The sequence below is a fragment of the Drosophila ananassae genome, chromosome 3L, assembly GCF_017639315.1.
Source record: "Drosophila ananassae strain 14024-0371.13 chromosome 3L, ASM1763931v2, whole genome shotgun sequence".
Taxonomy (NCBI): Eukaryota; Metazoa; Arthropoda; class Insecta; order Diptera; family Drosophilidae; genus Drosophila; species Drosophila ananassae.
Window position 1 is genome coordinate 12553446 of NC_057929.1, and position 12568 is coordinate 12566013.

Sequence of the window (12568 nt, forward strand, 5' to 3'; positions counted from 1 at the left end):
GGTATTTGGTTATAGCATTTCTTCCTGTTTACTTGGTTCAATTCTTACAATTAGAGCTAATGCTTAGGGGTACTGAGTGTGATTACTTATATACAGGTGAGCTATGAGTGTGGGTGCCTGTCTCTGCAGTGTTCTCGGGCAAAAGCGTGCTTTCGGAATAAAGGATAATCAGTTTTGGAGGAAAGGGTTCAAATAAAAAGAAATAACGTTGTTTTCATGAGTTTATTTTTCCTATTGCATGCGCAACTGCTAAACTAAGAATAGGTTTAATATAAGTGTAGCTAAAACATATCTTTTGGATCAATAAACGAGATTCATGCATAACTAGGCGCTAGTAATTAAATAATTGTTTTAAATATCAGTGGCAAACAAAACAATTAGAGAATAAAAATGGTTTATTAGTTTAACTTAAAGTTAATTTTGATTCGTGATTATTGGCATTGTTTCTTTAAGAATTCGTAAGATTAAAATAGGCTTATGTAAATAATAAAAATTAGGTGCGAATAGTTTTTCTTTCGTTTTTAGCACAATAACATTTTTGGAGCGCTGTGTAATTTACAATTGGCAGCTTTCATTTGCTGGGTGGATATATACAATCTGAAGAGATTCGAAGAACTTAAAACGATAACTTAAAGTATACATGAGGATGGCACGACATTTTCGGTTCGATTTGGTGGGGTTTTGGCGGCACAAGCTTATGGCAATTGTATCTCCTAGGTTTGTACAATCTTTAGCTTTTGATTTGGGTGCTATTAGTTCTATAAGTGTCTAAATCGTCGATCTATAGTTAGTTGTACTTAGCATTAAATTCCTGTTGCAACAATCTTCACCCTCCACTCGAATTGCAAAATTTTCAATTTTGTGTGGATCATTGCCCGTCAACTTCATCTGATGAAAACTGACCACAGCTATGTACAATTGGCAGTGGGACTGGTCTAGTGGTGCTGCTGGCGCAGGTAGAGGGCTGCGGCGTCGTCCAGGTCGTCTAAGTCGATGTCCTCGGCCTGGTCGTGCGACTCGGCGGAGCGCGGCGAGTGCATGCTCAAGTCCTCGGGCTCGGTCTGCTCGGGCATGTCGCTGGGAACGTGCAGGATCTGGGGGGGCGGCAGGCGGAACACGCGGCGAATGTCCGCAGCCTTGCGACGACCAGAGCTGCTGCAGTGCCCGTCCACCGAGCTGGCTCCGTCCTCGGACAAGTCGAGGGGGGCGTCATCCTCCATGGTGCCCTTTTCGAGGTCCACCGACTCCTCCGAGCCGCCATAGCTGGCGCACATGGCCGCGAACTTGTTGGTGGACGCCTCCAGAGCCATGGAGGTAACGGCCATGGGGTAGTCCCCGCTCATGGCTGGCGACAGAGCCGGAGTGGGCGGCGACTGGATGCCGCACTTGTGGTTCATCAGATGGTGGCGCCGGCGGAACTTCATGTGGCAGCGTTCGCACTCGAACGGCTTTTCGCCGTTGTGGACCAGCATGTGGGACTTGAGTTGGTTCGAATCGCTGAACTTTCCGTCGCAGATCTCGCAAGTGTAGGGCCGCTCTCCAGTGTGCACGCGGAGGTGGCGTCTCAGGTTGGCCACCTGGACGAACTGGCGATCGCAGTGGGAGCAGTGGTACGGCTTCTCTCCTGTGTGCAGGCGCATGTGGGTTTTCAGATGGTGGTCACGGGTGAAACGCTTGTGGCACTCCGGGCACTCGAAGGGCTTCTCGCCGGTGTGGGTGCGTTCGTGGTTCTGCAGGACGTGCTTGTAGCCGAAGCTGCGAGAGCAGATCTTGCAGGTGAAGCTCTTGTCGCGAGAAGGATCCTTGGAAGCACCGCTAACGCCAGCGCCGCCGCTCACTCCCTCGTGTGTGGAGTTGGGCGAGCTTCCGCTGGACGGCGGCGAGATGGGTCCGCCTGGGGTGTGGTAGAGGTCGTTCACGCTCATGCTGATCTCTGTCTGGAACTCCTTCTTCACCGACAACTTGCGGGCCTTCTTGGCGGGCTCGTGGTGCTGGGGAGTGCTGTTGGGGGAGCCCAGGGGATGCTTGCCGCTGCCCAGGGGCGTCGTGGCCACTGGCGAGTGCGGGCTGGCTGGCGGCGAGTGCAAGTGGGTGCCCTGGGGCGGCATCGACTGTTGGGCAGCCCAGGCTCCGAAGAGGGCCGCCGGGTTGTGCGGGAACAGTGTGTTGGCCAGTGTGCTCATGGGCAGCTGGGCCATGAAGGCGGCAGCCTGGCGGTTGGCGGCCAGCAGCTGGGTGGGCGAGAGCATGCCGAAAGCCGAGGCGGCCGCCGCCTGCTGGAGACCGATGGCTGGGTACATGGCGGCAGCGCTGGTGGCTGATGTGTTGGCGGACATGGGGGGCGACAGCGACATGGAGCGGTCAACGGCGACTTCTTCTCTCTTGATGCCGGCCAATGCAGCAGCTAAGCCTGAAACAGAAGAAATATAAGAGTTAGTAAACCGTTCATGGGAGGATTGCATGTGAGTCCTGCAGGGAAGGACTTGGTTGTGGGGCCTGGGGCTCCAGAGGTCTCTCGCTAAGAGCACAGACATGTAAGAGCAATCTCACACATGTAACATGTGCGAGAGTCCTTTTCTCTTGGCTCTTTGTGCTCCCAGCTTTTGTTTTGGGGCCAATGAGTTAGGTGCCGGTTTCGGCCAAACTTGTAAACAAACCCTAATGGCTAGGGCTCTAGTACTAACTGATTGTTGGAGATAGGCCATTGAAGTTAAGTTGTGTTCCGAGTAGATAGATTTGCCGAAAATATGATGGCCAAGTTAAGCGCGGCTTAAACACTATGTAGGTAGTCTAAAGACCAATCTGGGTGGTGGTACTTACTTCGCGTCTGGGCGTCCTGTAGCATTGATATGGCCATAAATATGTGGTGTTTTGTGTGATGCGTTTGTCGCTTCTGCCTTCACTTGAGCAAAAACACTTTGAAATCTGCTTTCAACTGGATCAGTTTGAACAAATTCTCATTTGAGCAATTTTCACTTTTGGGATATGGAGTATTCCGATTCGCGCACTTTTGTACTTTGAGGTAGAGCGTTTGCACTGTGTCCTTTATAAAAAACTTCACCGATTATGCAAAATGAGGTAGTTGCAATTATTCAAGTCTCAGTGACTTGCTTCGCAGTTGCATTTGCCAGGAGGTATTCGTTTGTTGCGCGTCTTGGATGTTCGTTAACACGCCAAGTTTCTTGAGATGTTGACGTGACGACTGGTCGCTGAGGAGTGATGTTAAGAGAGCGGTGGAGCACGTCTTTATACAGCTTGATGTATCCTTTGCTGACGAATCCTTTGAAGCAACAAATTTGCGTGTGTGTAAGAGTTGAGGCGGTTGCTGAGTGTGTGGCACAAAAATGGTTGTTCCTCTCTCTAACAGAACCAAATCACGACTGATACAAATTCGCTGCGTGAGCTAACTATAAGTACGCTTCGCCGCGGCGAAGCAATCCCACTCACCCTCTCACGCACTCACACAGCGACGACACGCACTCAATGCGCCCTCCCGCTCACACACACGCGAGTGCCGTGCAGGAAGGAGGAGAAAGCATCAGGCGACGGCGAAAACCGATCCGTAGACTCGGAGAAGCAGGTAAACTGGGACCGGAGCACTCAGCCGAGTTGAGTATCTTTTCGTTTTTCATCAGCTCGTTTTTTTCCTTTTTTACTTTTTGTTTTTACCTAAAAGTGCTGATTTTTCATATGCAAATTGGTGCGACAGAGACGGCCGGTGGGCCGGAGGGACGTTTCAATGTCGAAGTCGCAAGTCGCCTGCCGGAGTGGACTCCTGCTAGCAGAGCCTGTTTTTTGTTGGTCTTTTTTTAAGGAGGACGAGCTTGGTTGTTTTATGGCCTTACCGTTTTTTGTAGCCATAAAAAATGAAAGTCAAAACTATGCACTAGCCATAAAGGAGTGTAAAAATCTTATGGCCACTTCCGGAGCCCCGGTGTTTTTAGAGCCTTCATAAAAAACTGCACTCTAAGGCTGTTCTAAGTGGAGCAAGGATCATGGCCGAGCGAGCGGCTGCGAACCGGGTAAAGACCACAAAAAAACTCACTCGCATGATTCGTCGACATTTCCCCTTTGAACCATGAGCGCTGCGAAAAGACTCAGGCGACCCGAAGGGGATGAACGCCAAAGGAGGCCTCGGCGAAAGGGAAGCGAGAGCGAAAGAGCCAAAAGTCATGAAAAGAGATGCCATGGATGGGGTGGAATTTCAAGCGTGCGCTGTACGAGTAAGCGGAAGTAAACAAAGCATCAGCTTGTCGAGTCCGAGTCCCCAACGCGGCAGGAGTGGTTTTAAAAAATCACCGAGTGAGTTTTTCTCCAGTGGCTGTCCCTTCCCGGTGCCTGTTGAGCATCCGCCCGACCCGCCCCGCTCGGCAGTCCAGTTTAATGGCTAAATAATTATTGGCACACGACTAAAAAACAAATCGTACATCGTAAAAAAGGAACTAGTAAAAAACGGACACAGGTAGCAGCCCAGAGCCCGGCGAACCCCTTCCTAAAAAACAGTCAACGGAGTAGGAACGTCGAAACATGCATATCTGCCTCTCCGGGCGTTGCTGGTGACTTTGCGGATTGACTTTTAAATTGTTTTATGTTGATTTTTATGGCAAGGACATGCTGCGCTGGACTTATGCTGAAAATGGGTCCAGATCGTTCTGCTGGTTTTTGTAGGTAGGCCAAGGACGCGTAGGACGCGCAGGACTCGCCGGGCGGTTAATGCGAACTACCGTGGAATTTCCGAAAGTGAAACCGAACAATAGCCCTAGCAGGGGCATATCCTTGCTCTGCATAATGTTACGTAAATTTCGAATATTTTCGCCGTCCAAGAGCACGGATGGTTTCAGCGAAAGATGCTGGCAAAAATAAAGCAAAAACAGAAAAATTCGCAGAAGCATTAAACAATATTCATGCTCCCGAGATGACCCTATTGATAACGACTTCTGAGGTTTCGGACAGAACTTACTCTTCTAGTTTCAGGAAATCGCTCTTTCCAGGTTTGGGAATTAGTCAGAAGATGCCATGTTTGCTTGATAAGCGGGCGAGGCCTGGTGTTGACAAAGCAACCTCAGCTCAACGGATTTTAATAAGATCCGGGCCTTATCGAGCGTGACACAATCAGGGGACGAAAGTATTCGCGATTTCAAGTCACAAAGCCCACCAACTCTATCCCCATAGCCGAACAACACGTGCTAAGCTGTGTGCGTGGAAGTGGGTCAATAGTGCGTAGGAAAGTGCGTACGTACTCTTGATAAGCTATCCGCCGGAGGAACTAACCTGGGCCAACATTTTTTATTTTCGATTTCCCATAACACATTTTCTAATCTCGAACTACTTCGGTTTTATGTTCCACTCTGCTAAAATTTCGTTAAAACTCAGCGGCCAGCAGCTGCGTCTAGTTCGGCTTACCCTTTGGAAAATAAACACAATATGCCCAGCCCAAACTAAAATTGAAACTTTTTCCGAAAAAAAGACAAATTTTGAACAAATATATCGAATGAAAACGAGGGCTGTCAACAAAGAGGCAATTGTTTCATAAAAAAAGGGGGAAAGCAGAGAAATAAAAGCGAAAAGCGAAAGTGAAGGCTTAAAACGTCGGACGCCGCGCATGCGCCTTGCAGCCACCCCAGGAGCACAGGATAGGGGATCTTTTTTATTGTTTGGCAAGCCATGAGTGTGCCCACAATTTTTTAGTCATTTGTAACACTCAATCGATTTTATTTAGGTTCTAAAGGGTGCGGTTTCGTGATTTATAGACGAACGGGATGTGACGATTCGATAATGATGAGTGGTTGGTACAACATTACCAAATATTGGAATAGAGATGAAAGGTACTTAAAGTGCATTAGGCGATTCTGTTGCATTTAACCGTAAGCCTTTGAGAAATTCCACAGCACCCACGCGATCTCTTCCGTAATCCTTCCGCTTAGAGCTGCGACCAGAAGCTTTCCCGCGGACTCATCATTAGCCGCGCGATAATCGCTTTTCCTAAGCCAAGGATGGAAATGCGTAACTGTTTAAATCTACTTTTTAATGGGATGGGAAACCCCTTTCGGAAACCCGTACGAGCTGAATCCTGCGGCCTGGGTGATCTCAGCTCAGCTTGGATTAAAGAGGAGCTTAGTGGTAAACTGTATGAGCTTGGCGGAACCACATTATGGAGGACTGCTTCCTCGGCAGGCGATGCCCATTTCGGCAAGAATAAAAAAGTCTTCGGATAGGTGTCTTAAAGGGAAAAAACTACCCCAAAGTATCTTCGTTAGCAGCAGCATCCGCCTCCCTAAATTCAATTTTACTATTTTTTAAGGACTCGGCATACGCTCAGCACGCTTAGAGATTCCCCCAATGTCTATATCAAATTAATGAGGAGGATCAAAAGGTGTGTCCTGGGTTCCTTGCCTTCTGCTAAGGTCGTGAACTGCGAACGCATGTGGGTCTATTCTTCAAATATCGAAGGGAAGGGTTAGATTAAAGACGTACGCCAATGTTTTCCTGAATGAGCCGCCCAGTGATCTAATCAGGAAGCCTCGGAACTTCGGATTAGCTAAGCTGGTCGCGGAGAATTCCTTCAAGGATCAGGATTAGGCGACCACAGGCACAGGCGGATTATGAAAATTTTGATAAGTTGGTTCATGTTCCTACTTTTAATGTTTGTTCTACAACTCATGCATTTGGTTTTAATAATTTCATTTTCGGTGCTGGCTAATGCATAATTTTGAAACACATTCTGCTAATTACTAGCAAAACTTATGAGAGAAAAGATGCTGGCCTGCTGCGTGTAAATAACACCCTCGTCCGAGGATTAGGACGGCTAATCCGCCTGGTCCAAATGACCACGGTAATGTGTTTGCCCAGACCACGAGTGTCTGAGAGTAGAAGCATGCTTTCCACATATTTTGTGGATCTATGGGCTATACCCGGACTAATTTTAATAAAAACTATTAGTGTGACTCGTACTAATATGCGGAGGCTTTCATTCAAAAATATTTACGAAGGGCTTCGAAGTACTATCCCAGTTAAAAAACGGACAACGTCCATAAACTGTCAGGTAGCCAGATCCGCCATAAAAAATGTAAAAAACGGAAGTACTCCTGCTAGACGTCGGCGATGTCCAGTAAAAAAGTCAAACCACCCATATTAAAAAAGTCAAGGGCGGCATAAAAAGTGTGGGAAAAAAGGAGAGCCGGCCAGGCTGCCTCGGCGGCGAGGACGCGGCGAATTCGTTTACGATCCTTGCTGCATGCAAATGATCAGAACTGGACGGCTGTCTGACCTTGCTGATGATGCAAGGACCCGCTGACAATCGACTTTCCTAAGCCGGATTTAGTTCAGTCTAGGGACATTTTTTGCATTGTTTTTCGTTAGGCGATTTTTTGTTTTGTTTTTAAGTGAAATTTGACTTCTTAATTGCCGGCAACTCAAGGCTGGTTCTGGCTACCTGTGGTAGCCGGCAAGCCTGGGACAGAGTAGAGCAGAGTCCTTCCTACCCACGCTTACAGGTAGGTCAGTCGACGCGCTCGCCGTCTGCCCTTCCTCGTTTATTTAGGAATTCCATAATTATGATCCTCATTGGCCCAGAGGCCTGCTTTCTTGCGAATCGAAGAAAACGAACAAAAAAAACAATGCAGGCCAAGCCGCGAAAAAAATCGCGCCGCGCTCTAAGCCGGAGATTAGCCGAAGGATTTAGAGGAAAATCCGTAAATATTACGCCCCTTCGCAGGGGATCAAGCTTAATCGCCATGCTTAAGACTGACTTATATGTTTCAAAAAATTTAATCCGTTTGTGGAGGTAGACGTAACATGTTTTTTCTACCCTAATCCGTGGAAACAGCTGCAGGAATGAGGTAAAAGCCTGGCCGAGTAAAAAGAAATTGTAGCGTTATTGCTTTTTATTAGCAGGCATGGCGAAAAAGTTAAATCCCTGGATTAAGCTAAACCAGTTGGTCCGAGTAGCTGACCTGCACAGGTAGTGGGTGTCTCGAACCCCGGAACATGTTGCTTAGCCACTGATCCAGTGATCATACTTGGATTATAGTTAACTTAAGGAGCCCGATTATTCTTGATCTACTACAAGCGCCAGGATGTTCCAAGCCTATGGCGCAACGTGCCAACCGCAGTTCCGCAGATCAAGATTAATCTCCGGCTTAAGCTGGTTTCATTAAAGAAACTTGTGGAAGGGATTTCGAAACGGCGGGCTGCTTTTCCGATCGTGAAGAGTATCTCAGTATCTGGCCATCCAAATGCTATGCTACAAATGCTACATCCGTATAATAGATATCTTAGTGTTATTGATGAATTTTTTATAATTGTTCTTATGCAAGGTAATAGAGGAACCTGGATAGGCCGTGCCCTTCAACACGGCTCTTTGGCTATTGACCGTTTCATCATTGTTGGCAATTCCTACATCCGGTGCCACACTCCTTTATTCAACAGAAAACAGAACCATTCAATATCAATCATTGGAGTTCTTTTCCGACAGTTGCTTCCGACCTGTAGATTTCTCTGTTGTGTCAGGATATCTGCACTTTAAGTGTTTCTTAGTTCATGGGCAGGACTCGGAGCGCACCCCAAGCCAAATTTCTCCACGGTTTATCGGGGGACCGATGCAAACAACGCCCAGGCGTACAATTGCCGAACCTTTTTCTGAAGCTGGCTCTTATCATTCTGATTAGCGGTGCCGCCGGGCCAATTGTTGCGTGTCAGAAACTTTTCGCTCCAAGTGCTCTCACTCTTATCAACTGTTCAATACTTGCACTGCGCCGCTGCTAAGCTCGATTTTGTTAGAACAATACCTATAAAAATTTAAGCCGCTTCCACGGGCAACATAAATTTGCGAGTTGAAACGCAACGTCAAGATCAAGGATTTTGCTTGGCTTATCAATAGGTCGTACAATGCACCCGGAGCGCATTTTTAGTCAACCAGTTTGTTATCAGCGCCAAAGCTATTTATTTTTTAAAGAACTCGCCGGAGCCTCCTTTCGGTCTCAGTTTCAAAGAGTGGGGGACCTGTACGAAAACAAAAGTAGACTTGGCAACAAAACGCGGCAGCGTGTCACGTAGGCAATGATATGACCAATTAACCCACAAAATGAGTAAAGCAATTGCTTGCTGGTACTGCTCCATACATATAGGTGGTACTAATTTAGCTACAGGACAAAACAAGATTGATTTATAATCCCAAGTGCGCTATTTTCTTCAAAGCGGAATGATAAGCCCCAATCCCAGTCATGGCCGTTCACGGAACGCGCGTTTTGCGTGCGATTTTAGAGTGGCGCCAAAAACGGAAAGGTGCGATGGAGATGACGACGTGATGTCACTCACATGTCTGCAAGTCAATCCAATTAGGCAGAACTACGCAGTGGAAACCGCACAAAGTTTCGGCTTGACAGGATAATCAGGCGGCGATTGTTTGGCAATTAGACAAAGCGAAGTCCTAGAAAAGTCAGGCAGCAGAAAGAAGAACCAAAGAAGGCATTAAAACTACAAAAATTAGAAAAGTATCGCGTTGCACACGGTTGAGCAGCTTTTCGGGCCGAAACTTGGCATGGGGGATGGCAGGACGGGTCCTTTGTTAGCAGTGGCCTGTCAGCGGACCGGCTCTTTTACTTGTCAGCTCTGTTTTTTAGCGTAAATTTGCAAAAATGAAGCTGTAAATTGCATTGATTTGCTGTTGACAGCTGGGCGACAATTGTTGTGACGAGGGGTGGGAACAGGGCCACACGCATCCATCCAGGACGAGGACTAGGAGCGGGATTTGTAAGGAGCAGTTGTCAACAAGCGAGCCAAATGGCGATTTTCATCGGCCAATCCTTTGCAGGCTCTGTCGCTATCAATTAATCAACTCTATTGCCACCTACAACAAATGAAGTAAGTCCCTAGGTGTCCTCAAATCAAACGTATGATTTATGGCTTGCAGGAGCGCAGCTCCTTTCACAAGAGCACTTTTTTGCTCCTTCGCTCCTTAAAAATTGTACAAGTCCCGGGCTCCGTTAATTTTTTCTCTTGTCACTGACCTTTTAGCTTTGTTTAGATCGGCACCGGGACAGACCATTAAAAATTCCTGCGACACTCAGCCAGTTGGCTAACTTTTCTTTCGGCGGAGTCATTAATCATAATTCCAGCGTGGCCCACTTCAATAGGCATTTACTGCAGACTCTTTGACGTTCCACAAAGGACGCTGCTCGAGACTCCAGTTGAAGAATTTTCAATGCTCAAAAGTTGTTCTTTTTCCTACTTTGTGACATTTTTTATTCCTGTCATGCGGCCCATAAGTACATACTTTTTAGGATCGGAAACGCTTCAAATACCTTCCAGTAGTCCGCCAAACCAGGAAGGCCAAACCCCAATGAAGGAAATCCATTTCGGATCCTTAGTCCTAAAAATAAACGTAATAGAATCCAAGTATCTGTTGATTTAAGAACTCTATATGGTAATCTTTCAGGATTGGCGCCAAGGAAACGGGATACGGGATGCTGGTGCTCGTGAAACCGGGAAAAAAGGTCAAATTAAAACCCGGCCAGGTCACGTCGAGGCCATTCGGTAAGCACTTAACCCTACTATGCGAACACGTATCTCTCCCGTTGCCCAGACAGCAAATTGAAATGTCACCTTGCGGCATTTTTATAAATTATCGATTCGCCGGCTCATTCTTACGTGATGTTGTAACAAATTAACAGACATCGATTCGAACAGGATTATCCTTTCTTGTAGTCCCCTTGATCGACCGCCCCAGGCCGTGTCTGAGGAAGGATGTGGGGAGGTGTCGGTATATGGGTAGTCATGCCCCAGTTAGGTGACAAAACGCAGTGGCACGGTAATCCCTCAGATGTTTGCCGCAATCGGCGTGGGCTTTGAATTCGCACGTCTTCTTTTCAGCCGAGTATCGCAATTTCTGGTCATCTACTCCGCCTTCGCATCCCATCACCCTTTGGGGAAATTAAAAAATTGTTGTTAATAAAATTGAGGAAAAATACAGGCGATGAGCGGCGATAATCGAGAAATGTTTTTACAGCGATTGCTGGTACACCCGACGAGCCTCGAGTCTCCGGGGGAACCGGGAGATAACCCAGTCTGCCTGGTCAGCGATTGTCGGTGAAAGCAAATGCATTTCCGGCTCTGTTTACTCAATTGCAATTTCAATCGACTGTCACCGGCTAAGCGACCGATAAGCGAAGAGAAATTTCCAGGGAGGGGGCGACACCGAGTTGGAAATTAAAATATTGGTGAACTTGGCCCCTTTGTGGGTGAGGTTGGGCAGGTCCCCTCCTATCTCCTCCCAAGCTGAAAGCACTCCAATAGTGACTGCCATTTGGTCAGGTCAAATATTTATTTATTTTGTGGCGCCAGTCAAGAGGGGACTAATGAACTTGACCCAACAGAGTGATGGAACCGAGGTCTACCGCCACTCCAATCGATAGACACGGAACCCATGCAATGCAACCCGTGGAGCTGAATTCCTTTCCTGCTTAGTGTCATTAGCTTGTGTCCAAGGCAAATCCTTGCCATCCGCTTCCACAAAGTCACAGAAGCCTAAGCCAAACTGAAAATCTGAAAACAGAATAGAATTCTGACCCTAATCATGGATACCCAACCGAAACCCACGCAAAATATGTTCAATCTTGCGCAAAAGGATAACGAATTTTAAACACATGGGTAGGCAGGACATCTTCGGCTTTGGCTGGCCCGCTGACCAGGGAGTCCTCGGCGGAAAGGAAGCCGAAGAATGTGTGCATTGAGGCAAGCATGCAAAATGTGAGTCCTGCGCTCCTCCGCAAGGAAAACAAGTTCATGCGCTACAAAACACATATGCCTCGTTGAATTTCATTTTTTCCACTCCTTGTTTGTGGACTGACGGTTCTTGGACGAGTCCTTATCCCTCGAACAGAAACCCGACACTTGGGTAACTAGGACATAAAACACAAATAAATCAGAGAGGCGCTCGATAAAAGTGAAAACCATTTCCGGTATCAGCGTGTAGTCCAGGCAACTTTCGATTTCGATTGTGCGCGTATATCAGAGCCGGGGATATTTTCTATAATTTCCACGTCAAATCGGGAACAATAGGCGTGCGGACACGCCCTCGAGACATTCAAATTTCATTTCCGCGTAGGCAGGTCCTTGGCAACGATTAAACGATCGAATTTGTGGACTCACAACAAAGCAGGAGTTTCCGGCCAGGTATTGTGTGGTCCAATAATGATCGCTTATCGTATTGCAAAAAAGGTGAAAGTACATTTTATTGGGGAGACTTTTGCGGTTAAATTCGTAAATACTTTCCACAGTTTTCCTCGTTTATTTTGTCAAGACGAGAAAAATAAAATGGAGAGTGAATCGAGTGTGAAATAAAAGAAAGCCCGCATCGTTCCAGTGCTCATTTAAATTAAACAAGAATATCCGGAGTGGCATTCTTTAGCTTCCATACCCGCGGCCTGCCCAGCCCCACTTAGAATGGGCACTTAAATCGATAGTAACTAAATATTTCCGCTCGTTGGTAATCCGTTTTTGAATACAAATTGCCCTTGCAATATTCAATCAATTTACGCAACGTAACTGGGCAGTAATTTATGGGAAATAT

The 12568-nt window shown here is 47.1% G+C and overlaps 1 protein-coding gene across 2 annotated transcripts in view; it reads right to left on the reverse strand.

The window, feature by feature from the left end:
- Window positions 1-377: 377 nt before the first annotated feature.
- Window positions 378-12568, reverse strand: part of LOC6494366 (protein krueppel) — a 33208-nt gene continuing 21017 nt past the window's right edge. The window contains exons 1-2 of one of the 2 annotated variants that reach the window (XM_001960415.3): window positions 2821-3416; window positions 378-2410 (exon numbers count right to left, since the gene is read on the reverse strand). In XM_001960415.3, the coding sequence (XP_001960451.1) occupies window positions 936-2410; window positions 2821-2857 (1512 nt within the window). In that variant the 5' untranslated portion in view covers window positions 2858-3416 and the 3' untranslated portion in view covers window positions 378-935. Of the gene's footprint in view, window positions 2411-2820; window positions 3417-12568 lie in introns of those variants that run through there. The other variant, XM_044715344.1, reaches the window with a different exon arrangement.